Source organism: Harpia harpyja, chromosome 8, assembly GCF_026419915.1.
Source record: "Harpia harpyja isolate bHarHar1 chromosome 8, bHarHar1 primary haplotype, whole genome shotgun sequence".
Taxonomy (NCBI): domain Eukaryota; kingdom Metazoa; phylum Chordata; class Aves; order Accipitriformes; family Accipitridae; genus Harpia; species Harpia harpyja.
In genome coordinates, this window is record NC_068947.1 from 8,390,746 (window position 1) to 8,410,110 (window position 19,365).

Here is a 19,365-nt window from a genome sequence, read left to right on the forward strand (position 1 = left end):
ATGCTCTTTTTTCTAATACAAGAATACAGAGACATCAAATGAAGGTACCAAAAAGACAGATTCAAGACAAAAAAAGGAGTTACTTCTTCAAACGACGTGTAAAGTAATCTAAGAATTGTTTGCCAAAACATGTACTGGATGCTACGTGGGTTAAAAACCGATTGAAAGAAATTCATGGAAGAAAAATGGCTATTAAATATAATAGATACATCTGCTGAACCACAAATTATTGAATATACTGAATGTATTCAGTATACTGAATTATTACACAGGAGAAGTAACGCTACATGTTTGCTCTCTCCTTGTATGTTTTGCCAGGCATTCACCAGTAGTCACGGCTAGCAAAAAGATATTGGACTAGATAGACGTTTGGTCTGAGCAGTTGTCTGTTGTTTTCTCTCTCTATTGCAGGATTTTTTTCCCTACTAAAAACTAGTTCAGGAGTACTTCTGCCATGTTGCTTAAGCACCGCACATAAATCTTTTTGTATCGCATAATAAATACCAAGGACATACTGAATTTCCACAAAACCGCAAGTACCAAACTTTATAAACCAGTATGAGTCAAACTAAATAAAATTCCACTCGTTACGCTAATGGAGTTCCAAAGTCCCCCCAAAGCCCAGAAACATTGGCACAGTGCACAATTTATGTAACCATTCTGTGGAAAACCCTTAGAAGTGCTGGAGTAATGCTCTGCTTTTCCCCTACCACAGGAATGATCCACAAAACAATAAAAAAATCAGTTCTCAATTCAATGAATTTTCATCCAGACAAAACAACGAAGAGGAGATGCCCATAACTTGGCTTCCTTTACTCTCCTGGGAAGCTTTATGCTATCAGTGCATGTTAAGGGCGGAACAACAAATGGTCCCCATTTGCCTAAAGATTTAGATTAAAAGCTACAGCCAAACAGTAAATGAAGAGCCATTCTATGTGGAATTGGAAATCACTTGCTTCAAAGTGCTCCTACTCCCCACCCCCCCCCAGCAAATATTTTTCACAAGAAATAACAGATTATTTTCACAGCACAGTTTTCTTCCAAAGCTGAATTTTAGAATCGCAAATAAGTAGATGTCATATCCAAGAAACACGTTTTTAGGCCTATAAAAATACTTTTCAATATTACTCTAAATTTAATCACAGTAACATCCTAATCTTTCCTTAGAAAGATAAAATAATACAGCTTAGCTCCACTTAGTTTCAGAAGTAAATGTTTTCACAGCAGTTCAATGACAATGCAGCACTTCTGCGAAATAACTGAGGACTGTATTGTTAGAGCAAGCTGTTTTCTTGGGAAGTGCATTTAACTGTTAAAATATTCCACTCTATCAGAATATGAGGATACTTACCCTATTCCAAAGACTTACACATGCTGATGTCAAGACGATGTATTCCAGAAAATCCCAAAGCTTGAAACGAATTTCACATGGACAAAATACAGTCACTGAACTAATGTTTTGTTATAGTTAGGCATGGCACGTGGCTGAAAGTGATCTTAACTTCAAATGTGGTATATGGAAGGGGTGACTGAGGTAGGAAGGATCAAACTGGACTAGAATCTACTGGCAAACTATTAATCTACTACAGCCTTTTGAAAAAAAAAATTCTGGAGACATTGTGTCAAAGATAGTTTAATGCCAGTATCTTACAAAACAACATTAAAAATGTTTCATAATCTCAACATCAGTATTGATTCCATTAACTTTTTTATTGAATGACATTTACTCATTTTGATTCCTTTTTTCTGCTGTCCTTATTTTCAAATGGGATTTAAATAACTATTTTTCTAGACAATGTCAATACTGAGATCTGCTTACAAAAATTTCTCAGACACCCATTAGCATAGTATTTAAGTAATAATGCTGTATGACGAGTCCCCATCCCTTCTTTTGCCAGTTTGACCACTAATATGTGAAACAGTAATGCAATATCTTACAAAAATAATTTGCAAGATTTGTTTGTGTATTTTAAGGAAAGTCCAGAACATTGTCCTCTTTTTGGAGATCACAGATGTGATTTTTAGGAGGGAAAAACACAAATCTCATCCAGTGAGGAGAAGCTTAGGCTCTGATCCTGAAAACATAATATACACTTCACACTGCAACAAAATATTTTCCCCTCCTTGAGAACCTCAGAATTAGATGACTAATGTAATGTAGTCTTTTGTAGGCAGATATAGAATCTTTTGTGTATTGCACAGTATAAACAAGTAAATAATGTTTTACAGGTGTATGTTTTCAAATTCTTGATTATATCTAATCACAAAATGTGATAGTAAAAAATTATCCCTAAACAGATGCATTCTGACTCAAATGTAATCTAGGCCAGATTCTGAGACTTGTGTTTGTCTTTTTGCACATAATTGTGTGCTGACACCAAAATAAGAAGTCAACCTTAAGGCCTTTAAAAAAGCCCAGGCCACCATTTACCCAGGCCTCCACCTCCATTTACCTCCCACCTACCGACCCATGTCAATTTGGCAACTTGTTCTTTCTTTAATTTAGACTGAGTACTCAAACATTTTACCAATATATGAACAGAAGAAAAGTAGGGGGAATGAATATGGAGTGATACCAAAATTTAAAATAAGTATCTTTGATGATTTACTGACACTCCTTTCATATAAGGCACCTTAACAAGTAAGCTATCCTGCAACTAAAATTGATGTATTACCTTAAGAAATCTGATTCAAAGGCAAAGAAGATTACACTGTTACAATGTATAATTCATGTTGTCAGCATGACATTATAATTTAATTGAGGCAAACACATTTTGCCTCCTCTGCAATTATTTTTTTAAATCTGTCATACATGATAAAGATGATTGTGTAAATGACTGTATCAACAATTCATATGATTTCTCTCACAAAAGCTTCCCAAAACTAAACATTTTCTTCAGTCTTTTTCAATAAATTGGCACTTAAAGTATATGCATAATAATATATTTTGACTATATTAAAAAAAAATTTTAAGTAATAAAAATCAATCTGCCATAGTTCCAAAGTTTCCTGAATAGGCTTAAAATGCATCTCCAGTAGTCTATGCTACTTTAGTGTTAAATAATGAGGTAGCACATTGTTCCAAAATTGTTCTGAATTATGTAAACCATTTGCTACGTGCTGTTTAGACTTCATTTTTTGTTTAGAGCTGTTTGGTAAAGCAGTACTTCCCGTCTTCTCTGACTTCCTGGTTTTGCTTTTCTTTTGTGGAAGCTTATTACTATAATTTTTTCTTTTTCCGTTTACTTTTTTCTCTTCCTCTCCTTCTTCCTCCTCTCCCTCATCCTCTTCTTCCTCCTCTCCCACATCCCCTTCCTTCTCTTCTCCTTCTTCTCCCTCTCCCTCTTCCCCTTCTTGTTCCTCCTCTCCCTCTTCCCCTTTTTCTTCTTCTCCTTCTTCCTCCTCCCCTCCCTCTTCCTCTTCTCCCTCTTCCTCCTCTTCCTCTTTTCCCTCCTCTCCCTCCTCTCCCTCTTCCTCCTCTTCCTCTTTTCCCTCCTCTCCCTCTTCTTCTTCCGCTCCCTCTTCTCCCCCATCTTCTTCAACTCCCTCTTCTCCCTCTTCCACTCCCTCTTCTCCCCCATCTTCTTCAACTCCCTCTTCTCCCTCTTCTTCTTCCTCCCCTACTCCCTCATCTTCTTCCACCCCTTCTGCCTCTTCTTCTTCTTCCCCTTCCTCTTCTTCATTTTCCCATCCCTCTTCTTCATTTTCCCACTCTTCTTCCTTCTTTTCATCTCCTTCCCCCTCCTCCCCTTCTGCTTCTGCCTCTGCTCCTTCCTCTTCCTCCTCATCTTCTTTTTCATCTTCCACTTCATCCTCCCCCTCTTCTCCTTCTTCTTCCACTCCATCTTCCCCCACCTCCTTAGTCCTCCTATTTGCATCTTCCTCTTCCTGTTCTTCTTCGGGTACCTCTTCTTCCCTCCCTGCCAATGATTCTTCTAACTCCTCTTCTTCACCCTCTTTGTCATTTTCATTCTCCCTTTCTTTTTCTTCTTCTTCATTTTCCTTTTCATCTTCTCCTTCCTCTTCTGCCACTACCTCTTTTTCTTCCTCCACCTCTGTACCTTCACCTCCTTCCTCACTCTCATCTCTTCCCTCACTTTTAACCTGTTCCTCCTTTTCTTTTTCAGTGTCTTCCTCTTTTGCATACTCCTCCTCCTCCATATCCTTCTTTTCTCCCTCACTCAGTGTTTCTTCTTCCTCCATCAACCTGCCTTCCTCATCTCCTTGCTCTTTGCTGTCTTCCTGATTAATCTCTTCTGCACCCTCATTCTCACTGTCTCTTTCAGCCTGTGATTCCTCTCTTTCATTTTCCTCATTATCTTTTTCCTCCTCGTTATCTTTTTCCTCTTCATCTCCTTCTACTGAAACTTCATCTCTATCTTTTTTAACCTCACTCTCTTCTTCCTCCCCTAGTTCACCTTCACTGTCAACTGTTTCATCTAGTTTTTCTTTTTCATTTTCACCCTTTTCACTGCCTTCACTCTCCTGCTCTTTATTAGATTCCTCCTCATTCTTAATTTCTAACTGCCTGTCTTCATCAGATTTAGCTTCAGAGTTTGTTTCTTCCTCATTCAGGCTTTTTCTATCAGTCTCTTCTACATACTCTTTCTGATTGTTTGTAGCTTGCATCTCCTCAATCTCACTGTCTTCTTTTTCTAAGTCCAACTCTTGCACTTTTTCTACTGTTTTCATTGCCGTCTGGACCTCTCTGCCTTCATAGTAGTCCTCTTCTTTTTCCCTACTCTTAAGTGTGTATTTTGCAAGATCATTACTACTTTCTTCAGTTGAAGACGATGACATACTTACAGCTATTTGTTTCAAAAATTGATCCTTTTTTTTAAACCGTCTCTGCTCTTCACTACTCTCTTCTCCTCTGATGCATGTTCTTTCACATTTATCAGATTTTTCAACAACATCCTTCATTTTGTTTTGACTTTCTATTGCTTCTTGACTTCCTTGCTTTTTAACAGGATTGTATTTTTGTACAATTAATGAATCAGTCTGGGGCCGATCCCGGGATGCAGAAGGAAGTACATCTATTTTAAGGGATTGCTTAGATTTATCAGCTTTTGACTTTTTATTGGAAGAATTTGTTTTTTCAGTCAGAATTTGTTTTTCAGTAGGAAGATTAAAAGTTACATCCTCTCTGACAAATTCAGGATTTTCCACATATTCTTTTTCCCTTTTCGCTAATCTGCATTTGTCCCTAGTAATCTGTTGGACACCACTTTTCAAAATACTAACACTTTGTGCATGCTCTGATTTACCTTTCATTTTATTTTTTTTGGCCACAGGCTTCCCTACAAAGGCACTACTTTTTTCTAAATCTTGTCTCGGTGACTCTAAAAGTGATGACTGCTTTTGTAAAGAGCCAGAGTCTAATTTTGAGGCCTCCTTCATGAAATCAGAATCCTTGTTTTTCAGCCCACCCTTACCATCTCTTTTCAGTTTCACATTTTTATTGTTCTTCTATTCCACATGAGAAGCAGAAAATTAAAAAGAAAGAAGGAAAGCATTAAGGACAAATGACAGCAAAAGAAAAAGGTTACAAAAACTTCTGAATAAGAAGAGAAACAATTTGTGTGAGAGGACTAAAAGATAGCATAAAAGGTAGAGTATTTCACATGAAATGAATTTACACGTGCGCACATTAGAAAAATGTAACATTCTGTTGATGGTAAATGTACTACTACGCCTTTTTCACTATCCAAGCACTCGAAGTGAATGCAGTAAGAACTGTGCAGCCAGTACATGTCCCATAAGCTAGAGCACATGCAATGCATGAGGCTCTGTGAACAAAAGGAAAGAACTACAGTTCTCTTACACCTTCCTCCACCTTTCCCCTTAGGAAATCTTCTGATGCACTCACTGTTACGGTCTTTCTAATAAGTTTGAAAATCTGTTGTCTTTCTGCTTTAAATGTTACACTTACTAACAAATTCTGCCCAATAATTTTTTAAATATAAAATAAAATTATAATGAAAAATACCAAAATGCTGAAATGCTGGGATCACTTCAGGAGTGAAACAGAAAGATAATACAGAAGCATTTTAACTTTATAATTAAAACCAGTATTATTGCTCCTTTAAATATACTCTATGGTGATTATCTGTAAATAAAATCTTTACTTACATTGTGTCCCAAAAGTCAATTAAAAATTTTAGTATCAACAAACCAGCAGAAATGTATGTTGTCAGCTTAAGTTGCAAAGTGTATATGATAGTCTCTTGCTCCTTAAACTGGTGAAGTATTATATACTGTTATCTCAAACTATGCTGGATATGAGCAGTGCTATGTGTCTGCACAAATTCTCCCTGACTTCAGTCAGCTTCTTAGAATTTTACCTCATGGATATTCAGAAAATTAGCAAGAGGAGGCCTATAAAATTTGCCTAGCTTTTTTAAAACTCAAAGCAAAACAAAAAGTACAAGGATAATACAAGAATTATTGATCTTTTAAACATCAGTATAAGTATACTTATGTATATATAATTAGTTACAGTACCTTTTGTTTTTGGAGTGGTGATAATTTTAAGGACTGGTCACTGGGATTCAATTTCATTGCATGTGTCTGGAAAAAAAAAGATCTCTATTAAAAAAATAAATATAACTAACAGGGAAAGCATCATCAAAGCCCAGTTCTACTAAACAGAGCTATTATATGAACACTTAAATATTATTGCACAGTCAGGTTGAGACAAATCTATATGATCACTCAACTCACCTTTTTCACTTCTACTCCCTCATTTACTGCTTATAAAGAGAAAGAGTGGTAACCAGCTTAGATGTCAACACCTAAACTGCCTATAGAGACTGAAAGCTACATGCCCTCTCTTACAGCCCACAAGCACATTTTAGATCCACCTTCCAGTCGCCCTGAAGTTGTGGCTACAAATATAACACCTTATTTCCTTATCATCACAACCTTCAACTTAACATCCAGTGATGCAACAGCCTCAAAAGAACATGTTTAAAGAAACATTACATAGCAGAAATTTTCATTGGAATCTAATGCCTTTATCTCTTCTACATAAAGCAAAAAAACCCAAAAGGCAAGGCAATGTAGAATACTACAAGGTGGGCAATTAATAGTGAGGTTTTGGTCAACCCTACCCGTATACTCCAAATGACAAGATAGTGTTCTCCACTGCTGTCTGTTAACTGCTTATGGTTTAACCACCACATTCTTTTTCAACACAGTGAACATGGACAGTTCTGGTTTCCGACTCCCAAGAATTTGTATCATCAATATGATATTAAAAGTTCTTCCCCCTCTTGTCACACTTGTCAATAAGATGTATGTTGCCACAGTTTAGAAAAATTGAAACAACTATGCTGTAACAGATTATTTTCATTTAGATTCAAGAAGAACAATCATTTTTCTTTGTGTTTTGACAAGTTTGCCTGACAGACTTTTTTCAAATTTACTGTTTCATTCTGATAAATGTTTTAAAATTGATTCATGATAGGTACAAAAAGAAAAGGGAGGAAGAAGTCTAGCACATAAAGTGTGCAATATGTTATAAATAATGCCTCAGTAAATTAATGAAGGCCACGTTGTGCATCATATCTGAAGACAATTTTTTCCTTGTAAATGAAAATAAAGTTTTATAACTGTTAAATAAATGGTATGCACAAACAGATTGTTAAATTACTAAGCACTGTTAAGTACAAACAAGTAATAATTCCTGTAAAATGTGCAATCCCTCCAGCATAACTGACAACATATTCTGAGCTGAGTCCACAGTGAGTTGCTCTTTTGTTTCCATTCCATTGAAGTTAAAAAAAAGACAAAAACCAACAATCTTTCCAGTGCACTGTGTTAAGGCCAGGACATGCCCTATCTGCCGAGAGAACAAAATATTTTGGGAAGGTGTACAAGTGATAAGGTGAACATATTTTTTAAATAAAAGAAATACATAGGAACATGCTTACGGATCACCAAATAATCAAAATGTCTGCCTTTTGGTCTTCCCTTTATTATGATACACCTGTACTAAAAAATCTCTTCTCAGAATAGGAAAAGACAGCGCTCTGCTTCATTTCCTGCAATTCTCTCTCTTGGAAATCATCAAGAAGAGGAAGGTCAGAGATAGAGACCACCATGTGGTATCTAGCATTCTTCTCCTTTCCTTTCTGATATCCAGAGCTAAAGCGTGAGGAGGCGCTGCACTATTGAACTGCCTCAATCTCATATTAAAACATTACTTGGAAAATGAAAACAAACTTTAGCATTGGATAATGATGATATGAAATGCATGGTCATTTAACAGTATGTCAGTACTTCCTGGTGCCACATATGACATTCTGGGCTAGCCAGGAATTCTGTACTAGAACTTGAAACACAATTTAGCTGCTTTATTCTTCCCCTGCATAAAAACAATTGAATCACAGATTCATTAGGGGAATATATTACCATATTTAGGATGTCAGTTGTATCTCCAAGGTTTCTGTCATTATTTTCATTATCGGAATCTTCTTCTGCAGAGCCTTCTCCACGTTTATCTTTTTGATGATTCTTTTCTTCAATGTAAAATAGAGGGAGGTAAACAAATACCATAGGAACAAGGAATATATAGCAAACAGAACACCCCACTCTTGTAAAAGAGAGATTATGTCTATTTTACTGACATAGGACTGACACACAAGACCCAGCAGAAACACTTCCAGCTCCTTTTCATCAGTATTAACATTAGAGGTAGCTCAGTAATCTGGCCTCAGTGCACTGTAGATCTCTGACCATTTCTGCAGGCTTTCGAAGCATAAATATTATATGGGACAAAGATTCTTTTGGATAATCTCTTCAATAATAGTGTACCAATTAAACTAACTCAGCTGCAGTCATATCGCCTACGTTGCACATTATCTGTGTAATGGATGGAGAGACAGTGAGTTTAACTCCAATGCAGCATCATTAAAATGCACCTACATCATTTTCAGGTTCACCTCAAGTTCATCAGGTATATGAGCAGTTTCATATGGCACAAAACCTGAGGTTTTAGGCCTCAGAAGGTAATTCACATTTCACTGCATTGCTTTCCTGGAACCAGAAATGCTAATGGACATGCTGGCAGCTTTACAAATAATCATCTTAATTCTAACTGAATTAGTTACTTTCAAATTAGATTTGACTGTCCAATAAATCTGAGCTAACTTTTACACAGAAGCACTGCATTCTGCACTCTTCATCATTGCTCTTCCCAGGAAATCACACATGCCCAGGAACCCAGATGAAGTCCAGAACTGCTCTAGAGAATCTGTGCAAAAGTCCAGTGCAGTATCAGTATCACTGGTATGCAGGCTTTTGCATTAGCTAGAATATTGTAAATCCTTATTATCTTAGATAACAGAGAGTGAAGAGTACTTTTGCATTTCCAAGTGAAGAAGAAAGATCCTGTAAGAATTAGTAGACCTCTTTTCTTATCCAAGGTCTCTTGTAGGCCTTCCTGTGTCTTTAAGATTGTTCCTAATCAATTTTTTTTCTGCAATCCTTCTTCCTTTTTGTGAAAATTGAGAAAGCAGTTACTAATCTTGTAGTATTTTTGTGAAGCCCTATTTCTACAGGCTTGAGGAACCACAGATGCAATTTAGAAGTTGTTTTTCTTTCACTCAACCCTCTTCTAAATCTTTAAGCACATTTTCCAAACATGAACAGTATGAGGCAATTTCTGGTATGCATTTCTCAACTTTCATGTCTGTATGCTGCCAGACCCTCTTGAGGTAAGACTGAAATTAAACCTTCTTTCACGTTCAAACTGAGCCTTTGTTTATGAATGATGAGAGCCAAACTACAAAATTATCAGAAAACAGCAGCAAGATGCGGGGACACTTCACCTTTTTCATGGTCTCTGTCCTTCATAGGTTCAGCTTTAGGAAGACTTGTTGCAGAAAAACAGAGTGGGCTAGTGTTGCTAGTCACAGGCAGTGAGGATTTTAAGGAGCTTTCTCCCAGTGGAGGCAGAGTTCGTGCCATTCGAATAAACTGTTCTGGTGACTTTTCCTTTAGAAGATTAAAAAAATATATATTGAGAATAAGAGTAGAAGAATAAAATGTAAGCAACCTCTCAGACTTAACAGTGGTATTTTCTTTTAGTTGATGATACAGTGTTGTAACTTTGTATACAAAGCATAAACACAATTTCTTTAATATTTTAATTATTTATAGTCCTAAAAAGTGGAGAGGTATATAGTGGGATATTTTAGGTCGTTTCTACACAATAATCTCAAGCAGTCTTAAAATGTAGACAAAGGAGAAAAAGAACTTTGATTTTTATTTAAAATTAAAATACTAGTCTCTCCAATAACACTGAGGCATTTAATCCACAACATCAATATCTTTTTACAAAAAAAGTGTGGTTTTGTGGTAGAGTTAGTTTTCAGACAGGTAAGTGAAATGATCCAACTCATTGTGCTGTTCAGGGAAATCACATGTGTAGTGGAGATAAAGGAGAAGAAACTACTATTTTAAGTAGCTACAGGATCTTAGGATCATTTTTAGCTGATTGTGAAACTTTCTCCTGAAACCAGGACAATATTTTATAAACTATCAACTTGTTTAATATATTCAAGGACTCAGAGGGAACAACAAAAAGAGTCAGGTTCTCGCTCTTTCCAAAAAATATTTCTAAGGTATTTTTAAAAATGCAAAGGAACGGGCTCTACATTTTAGAATTAAAAAAAAATACAAAATCAATTTGAGTCTTCTTCATAGAAATAAACAAGTAAAATCTGACCAGTACGTATCTTTTACCTGCATCAACTTTGGAGCCAGGGTAGACATTCAGTCTTCTTTTTATACATTAAAATTAAACACGTATTTTAAGGAGATATATTTATCTGCTGGGTATATGCTGTGATTTTAGCTTTAAAAGTGATTTTATTTCCTAAAAGAAGTATGGCAACTCTAAACAGCTCTGAATTTACCCTCTCTCGACGTCGCATTCGTGCTGATGTTAGTTGTAAGGTGTTTGTTAGTAGTGAGTCTCCACTCATTTTAGAGATAGTAGCAGTCAAATGGCTTTCATATAAATCTTCTAAGAGTACTTCTTCAGATCCTTTAGGTCTTGGAGCAGCAAAAACTAGCATGTGACAACCACCACAAGCAACCTACAGCACCAAAAAAAGGTCTGACTATTTCATTTGCAAGTATCAATACAAGGATACAAGGATCTCATTTTCTCACAATCATCTCTAGGGGCTTAGATTCTAAGAAAAACATAGTAAAAGTGAGATTAAATTGCTTCAAATTTAGCTCCTAATGACATTACCAACATAAAAGTACTTAATTACATTTATTAATGACTAGTGATCTATGTTCACGTCTTCTTACTTAATACAGTGTATTTGTATTGAACAGAACACAAGATAGGTCTATCAAGTTATTGATACAGGAAAAAGCAAAGGTATTTCCACCAATTTTCAAGGGATTTGAGCTAATTATTTTGATGCAAGTCAAATGTGGGCAACACTGATAGCTTCAGTGATACAAACCTAGAGATTTTATCACAAAATCCACAAAATGTAAAGCAAGTCCTACACCCTCCAACAGACAAAGTATTATTACATAAAGATCAGAGGTTTCACTTTTAAAAAAGTTTAAAACTCTTACCATTGCTGATAAAACTTCCTTAAACTCTAATTCCAGTAAATAGACAGAAGTGATCAACAGACTTTTGTCCCAAATTTTGCTCAAGATTGAGTCATGTTTGCATTTTTGATGCTGGCAATTCTGTCACATTTATTTCTTAAACACTTCAAGAAATAGATTAAAACAATGTCCTTAAAAGAAAAGAGTATTTCTGCTTTCTCATCCCATTTGGATTCAAAAAAGCAACTCCTCAAATTTTCTTAAGGTTTAAAAATGTCCCACTGTACAAATAATCATTAAAATTAAAAAGATGACACTCTGGTGTTTTCAGAACAGATATTGGTTTCCCCCTACTGCCAACAGTCGAAGAGCAACAAATATTTAATTTTATAGGCTACCACAGCTCTATAGACCAAAACGCTATAACACAACACTACTGAATAAAATCCTAAAAAGCAGTCTATAAACGTAATCCAAGCCAAATACATTCTAAACTAAATGAACAGTGCGGTAAGTAAATATAATTTCATTTTTCTTTCAATTTGTCTTGTCTACTAATTAAATGTTATAGAAAGAAATAATTCTATAATGAGATTTCAACTCTCATTAATAACGTGTTTCATAAAAAGATAAATATTTTGATGTTTGAGAATCATGAACAAAAGTTTTACCAAAAGGACTGTGAACCTCAAGAAATTATAACACAGAGTGGGATCAAACTGATTTGTAAAATTCTCTTCTCCAAGGCCTAACTTGCCGTGTCGTCCATCTCCAAAAGTAAACATGAGGCCATTCTCTGCATGTGGAAAAAAAAAGATGTTATTAATAACAAAGATTCAATACAAAACCAGGACAAAACCATTACAAAGTAACAGGTCACGCAAGTAAGGAATATTTCTCTTCCACAAGCAAAACCTGAACAATTATTTTTAGATTTTCAACAGATGAATATGATCAAAAAATATGTATACTTCCAGGCGAAGTACTGAGATAAGAGTTAGTCTAGACAATTTGTAAAAAAAACCCCAAAACAACAACAACAAAATAATAAGATTTAAATTGTATAGAAAAACAAAGGCTTCTAAACAAGAATACTTGTTAGCAAGGCATGATTATGAGGTTATAATTCCCCGGGAGATACCGGGTACAGAGCAATGCATGGCATGGCTGTGAATCAGAAATTCCTAATATCGAATCTGGCTTTCTCACTAGCTTAATTAACCTTTAGATCTAGTAAGTTTGTATATGTCTTCTTCTACTGCTCATTTTATAAAGAAAGCTTTTACAGTATAATAGAGTCACTGGAAGTGCATTTCAGAATTTTTCACTTACATACCTGCTATTACAGCAGTATGATTTTCCCCACATGTAATGTTACATATTTTATGCCTCCTCAAGTGTTTCACAGACTTTGGTACTGAAGTTTCAAAAATAAAAGTACCATGTCCCAGCTGCCCATATTGTCCAAGTCCAAAAGTATATACATCCGTCTCTGAAAATGTATAGGCAAAGTTAACAACAAATATGCTGGTAACTATATATATGTTATAATCTGCTTTCTATTAGCCAAATGGTAGTCAGATGACATCAGCATCAAAAAAGCAATGTTTTATCAATTAAAAAAATGTACCAACTAATTAATTACATTTATCAATTAATAACAAAATGCAACAAAATAAAAAACAGGAAATGAAGCACTAAAATATATACAGAAAAGAATTTGGATGGTTCAATATGCAATATATTTTCTAACATAACTGCAAAATAATCCACTGATCACATGTACACAAAACATCAGCTAACAAAAAATTTATGGGACTTTACATACTGCAATTAATTCAAGACCACAATGTTTACATATATGTGCATTTTCAAGTACAATAGTCTCATCTTAATTTCTGGTTACCTGCACGTACACTGTATGACCCTAAATTTAATAGACTAGACCTCTTTAAACCAATACTAACTTCTGTGTAAGAAGAGACTGGAACAGTAAGAGAATACGTTTCAGTATTCTGTTCAGCTACCAAATCAGGCCTGCATTAAATACAGAGAACACTATAATTGTGTTATCTTGTGACAGAATAATCATCTTTCCACATTTATATTTTGTCTGTTTAATGGACTGTCTGTGCCAGGAAAAAGAATAAGAGCTTCTCCAAAGCAATAAAGATTCTTGGTGTGTCCATCCCTGGCACTCCATCACAACAGGGGAAGACTGTGAAGCTTGGAAATCTTGATGAGTTCACACTTGAAAAGGGAAATTCAAAGACTAAGGTTTTTTGGGGAAAAGGAGTTTTCCTAGAATTTTATTCCCTGCCTCTTTTTCTTCTGCATGTAGGCAACAAAGGAAAAGCTAAAGAAGTACTACTTAAAGTACTTGAAAAACTGTTATGAAAACCTGGGAAAGACTGGGAAGGACAAAAACTATTCTATGTCAAGCAAAAAGAACTGAGACTTGGGAGCAATATATCATTACATCATTGTTACGAACATGGTGCACAGCATGCCTGCTCCTGCTGCACAGATGCCATCAGGACAAAAATCTCACCACCTTCAAAAGCAAGAGAGGAATGGGCATCCACAGTGGAATGTGTGGAATGACAACAGACAGAGAATCTTTGGGGTTTGAGCACTTCTTTGTGTCAAGGAAACAAGGCCACTGGAATAGCAAAGTAAGTTTCAGTGCCACAAAAGTAGTTTATACTGTGCGACCAAATTCTCAGAGCAGCCACAAACTGGAGAAATATTAAAACCAAATTCTGTTACCATTCCCTCAAACTAATCCTTCACTACTGTCAGGGAAAGAGAAAGCAGAGATCAGACCAGATTCCATATTACTACAACAGTACACTTACTAACTTATGTTGAACTTTCCGATTTCAAAGGAACCATGATGAAATACTGTAACGCTATGGATGGAAAAGTTCTTTCTAGGAAAGGGTTTGCCCTTTCTGCCCCTTTTAAATTGTTCCATGTTAAGAAGTTATGAATTCACACCATAAAAAACCCCCGCAATGTTCTCACAGTTTTTCAGATTGTAGATGAAAAATATTGAGTAAAGCTGCTTTTTTAATTTAATGTAATAGTAAAGCTCCCTCTGCTGGAAATTTTAGTGCAAGAAAGCAACACCACCTCAGGATCTTTAAAAAGTAAAACAAGAAGAAGTTTTCTGTAATATCTAGACCTTCTGCATAAGAATCAAGAAACTACACCTGAAAGACAGGAGCTTTCTCTAAGTGAATCAAAGTCCCATCTTCATTTTAGTAAATGACCTTCTCAGCATAGCCAATTCCATAAATTCTGTTTAGAAGTACTGCATTTATCTTAATATTTCTTTGGAAACTGGCAGATCTTGTCATTTTCAAATTATATGGCTTTATGCGATTAACATAATTATTTTGAGTGAAGTTGGAGGTTCTTCACATTATCTTTAATCCTAGCTTGAAACATGCAACGCCTTTTGCATTTGTGTTTAGAGGGAGATGTTCTCAAATGCTAACTTTAAAAGTACAGGAAACTATTTTCTTTCCTCTGTTTCTACTGACAATGAGGAGAACAGGCCAATCCAAAGCCAGGTTAGAATGCCTTTATAAGAAGAATGATTTCTTCTACTGCCGCTATAGACCAGGGGCACCTAAATTTTGCTCCTCCTAAATTTGCTTATTAGTCAATTATCAAGGCACAGGAAGAAAAAACTTTGCACCTTTCTTAAATGATTCACTGGTCTGGTGCAGAAGTGAGGCCAAACCTCAGTAATGATCTCACTTAGCAGAAATGAGGTGTTTCCTCCAATCTGTCTTTATAAATACATGGAAAGAGAAGTCTATGGCAAAGCAACCTCATAGACTTAGTGATAAAATGAGAGAGGTGAATTTCATCATTCTGAACTTGAATTTTTAAATTAATTTGCCGACACCATGAATCCAAAAGGGGATATAGCCCCATTGTCACCTTCTTCGTACTGTCCTCTGTCCCAGTAAGGATATGATCGGATGAGACAAATAAAACGTACTGCCAGCAAAAGGGCAGATCTCGTTCCCCCATTCTCTGTCTTCAGTCCCCACTTCCACTGCCTCTGCTGTCCACCTGGCTATGTGGTGAGCCAGCTCAGCTCAGTAAGCCAGGTTTTGGGGGGTTTTGCTGATACAGTTTTCTGTGGAATGGTCAAGGCAGCACCAGAGTGGTACAAGGGGAGAGGAAAGACATATGGCCACAGCAGCAAGAGGGAAGCAGCAGTGCCTCCAGTGCATCAGTGAATCACAAGGAAGGCTCAGCCGTGTTAACAGCAGCCAGAAGAAACAGAACTCAAGCCCTGTCCTGGCCTCGAGGAAGGAACTGCTGCCTCCACAGCAGCAGCCCATGAGAAGGGCCCTTGAAGGATGAAGAGAAATGGTTGCAGAGCTTGCACAGAACCCAATGGCTTCACTGTTCCAAGTGACCTCCAGCACTCAAGTGCTGGGACTGCTTCTCCTTTACTTCCTAGATTTTCTTTTTTGGAAGAACGGGGATATTTCCCTGTAACTGTGGATCTTCCACCTTTGCAGGCATCTTCTGGAGTACATAACAGTTCTTTAATCTCCATGACCATTGTCACTATAAATAAAATAGTCCTAGGCAAAAGTCTATATAGCTTTCAGATTTTTTTTTTTAACACGTGCTATTTGCTGAAAGAACTGAGTGAGCTCCAAGAGTGCTTTTAAGATTCATACATTCCTTGCTATGTATTTAAGGCTATAGACAAAAATCCACGGAACAAAACCAGAAACAGACAGGTATGCTTATATCCCTCCACATAGATTCATTTTTCTTGAACATTATTATTATTATTACTACTACTACGACTACTACTACTACTACTACTACAACAACTATGCCAATGGGCTATTCACTCTTACAGTAGCTTTATTTTTAAACAGCTTATGCTGAAAAATGTTACTGTAAAAATCAGCTGTCAACACAACACTCAGTTTTACCAGAGCTAGTAATTGGATTTGGGGATTTCAGTATAAATAGTATACAGACTTAAGAATGGTTTGAAAAATCTAGATAATCCTATATGGTTTGAACAGTCAGTTCTGTCATGAAAAGGTAGAGCTTTTTCATCCTTTTCATCCTCTGTCAAAAGGGTATCTTGACTTTCTTTTCTTTTTAAAAGACCTTGAGACAGAAGATGAAAAATCCAACATTTTACATACTAACGCACTAATGTGCTGTATTGTTATGTCAAATGATCTATTCTCGAAGGACTGCTTCACTTTTTCCTTTGAAGAGATATCTTTGCCTTCCCTCCTTTCAGAGAATAAAAGGAGGTAATATATCCTTTTATAGACAGGATTATTCCCAGAGGATCTGTCATCATCTGAAAAAAACTGTAAGATATTAAGGCCACTCCCAGTCATCTGTTTCTTCTTCTCCAATTTCTAGATTCACAAGTTATTATTATTCTACCTTTTAAAAAGCTTTATTGAAAAAGTACGCAAATTGAGATTTCTGCTCTTTCATAGTTCTTTTGAAAGTGATGATACAAACAGATTTCATTTTCAGTAGGAAACATGTGCAAGCATTGTGAGTAGTGGATGCATTTTTTTTAGTCTCTGAGAGAAGTCATCTAGGATGACGATATCATCTTCTTGGACTGGCTTATAGACTGTCATGAAATGAATAGGTTTGTGTTGCTACAGTGAGAGAAAACTTTTGCATGATAGAATTTTTAACTGTGATTCTGTTTATTCTCTAGAACAACTGCAAATGTTAAAGGCAGAAGTAACAATAAGACTTGTAAAGAAGATGATTTCCAATACCATCTTCAATATTTCTAAACCCTTGTATCTTTAAAGTTTTTTCCCAAATCATTGCTCTCAAGAGTTTAATTTTTTGTTCTCTAGGAAAAAAAAAGAGTTTCCCATTTTGGAGTTTCAGAGAAAAAAAAAGAATTATTTTAATATATACTTTCTACCATTTACTCTGATACTTGCTGGAGAGATTCCAAACAGCAGCTTGATTTAATAACCCAGATAACAGTGGTTCTTACCATATAAAATTACCAATAGAATAGATAAGACAGTCATAAAAAAGAAATCAAATGAAGTGCTTTGGAATAGACTAATTATATATGAGAGTCAGGAAGAAACTTGCCTCATATTCAGTAAGATAACTGGATTATGCTTTCTTCTAATTTGATAAACCCTAAGTAGAACTGATGACAAGAAATGAGCCAAGATGTGCAACAGTTTCTCCATATGACATTTTCTCCTATCCTATTCCTGTGTTAAATGAGATAGATGAAACAGGGGAATATACAATAGTCAAACACTCACTTCTTATTGTTTAAGACTGAAATGACACACACCCTGAAAAACTGGAAAGACCCCGAAAAGATGAAAACCACATCAATATATATTGTTACTAAAGCCAAGCAGCACCCATCTTCATGGAAGACAATACATGAAATTCAAAGTATCTTCAAAATTGTACTACTTTCTTAATTTAGGAAAGTGAGCTTAAAAGAGGTATAGATGTTTCTGCTCCTCTTTAAAGATATATCCCTCATTAGAATTCTCAATTTGTGGTCATGCCACTTCATCTCGAGATGCAATACACCCTTCAGTACTGATTTCAAGTTAAGTTTCTGGTGCAAAGCCTATAATGCATGTATGCTACACTCACTTTTCAAATGATTACCGTGTCCAAATCTAGCTCTTTTCCCAATTTTTTCCCCAAATTTTGTTTTGAGTCAGAAAAATTTCTGTATGTCAACACTCTTGATGAAGTATCTTTCACTTGAGACAGTATGTCCATTATCCTCTACTCTTTTGTTCAAAGTGTTTTAGGCAGAAATTCACAGCTGTAGCCTATTTAATAATAGCTGAATCCCATTAAAAAACATCTATCTGACCTTTCGCTCTTATCGCAGCAACTATTAATCTTGTTGGAGGATATACTTTTCCTCTTCTCTTGACCCAGCTGGATCTTCTGGCACACACCACTTTGATCATCAACTGCCAACTAAGCAATCACCGAGTTCCTTATTTGCCTTCTACTACAAAATCTGTTTCCATAGGCAAGTAAATCTTACATACTAAGACACTGACTTACTATGGTGTTTTCTTCACTATGTTTGGTTTTTGGCATTTGGTCACGCAAGAAGCATGACCAGCAGGTCAAGGGAGGTGAATCTCCCCCTCTACTCCACTCTCATGAGACCCCACCTGCAGTACTGCGTTCAGGTCTGGGGTGCCCAACATAAGAAGGACATGGGCCTGTTGGAGCAAGTCCAGAGGAGGGCCACGAAGATGATCAGAGGGCTGGAGAACCTCTCCTATGAGGACAGGCTGAGAGAGTTGGGGTTGTCCAGCCTGGAGAAGAGAAGGCTCCAGGAAGACCTTATAGCAGCCTTCCAGTACCTAAAGGGGGCCAACAAGAAAGCTGGAGAGGGACTTTTTGGAAGGGCATGTAGTGATAGGACAAGGGGGAAATGGCTTTAAACTGAAAGAGGGTAGATTTAGATTAGTTGTACGGAAGAAGTTCTTTACTGGGAGGGTGGTGAGGCACTGGAACAGGTTGCCCAGAGAGGTTGTGGATACCCCATCCCTGGCAGTGTTCGAGGCCAGGCTGGATGGGGCTTTGAGCAACCTGGTCTAGTGGTAGGTGTCCCTGCCCATGGCAGGGGGGTTGGACCTAGGTGATCTTTAATGTCCCTTCCAACCCAAACCATTCTATGATTCTATGATTTATATTTTGCCTCTTTCTTCTAGCTCTTGTACAGATTTCACCATA

The 19,365-nt window shown here is 36.4% G+C and overlaps 1 protein-coding gene across 7 annotated transcripts in view; it reads right to left on the minus strand.

Annotated features, from left to right (window-relative positions):
- Positions 1–1,617: 1,617 nt before the first annotated feature.
- The window catches only part of RPGR (retinitis pigmentosa GTPase regulator), a 43,914-nt gene continuing 26,166 nt past the window's right edge, over positions 1,618–19,365 (minus strand). For 6 of the 7 annotated variants that reach the window (XM_052794058.1, XM_052794061.1, XM_052794065.1 and 3 more), the window contains 7 exons: positions 12,923–13,078; positions 12,258–12,382; positions 10,923–11,105; positions 9,834–9,999; positions 8,416–8,522; positions 6,505–6,570; positions 1,618–5,469 (listed from right to left, as the gene is read on the minus strand). In XM_052794058.1, coding sequence (XP_052650018.1) covers positions 3,046–5,469; positions 6,505–6,570; positions 8,416–8,522; positions 9,834–9,999; positions 10,923–11,105; positions 12,258–12,382; positions 12,923–13,078 — 3,227 coding nt within the window. In that variant the 3' untranslated portion in view covers positions 1,618–3,045. The remainder of the gene's footprint in view (positions 5,470–6,504; positions 6,571–8,415; positions 8,523–9,833; positions 10,000–10,922; positions 11,106–12,257; positions 12,383–12,922; positions 13,079–19,365) is intronic. The other variant, XM_052794059.1, reaches the window with a different exon arrangement.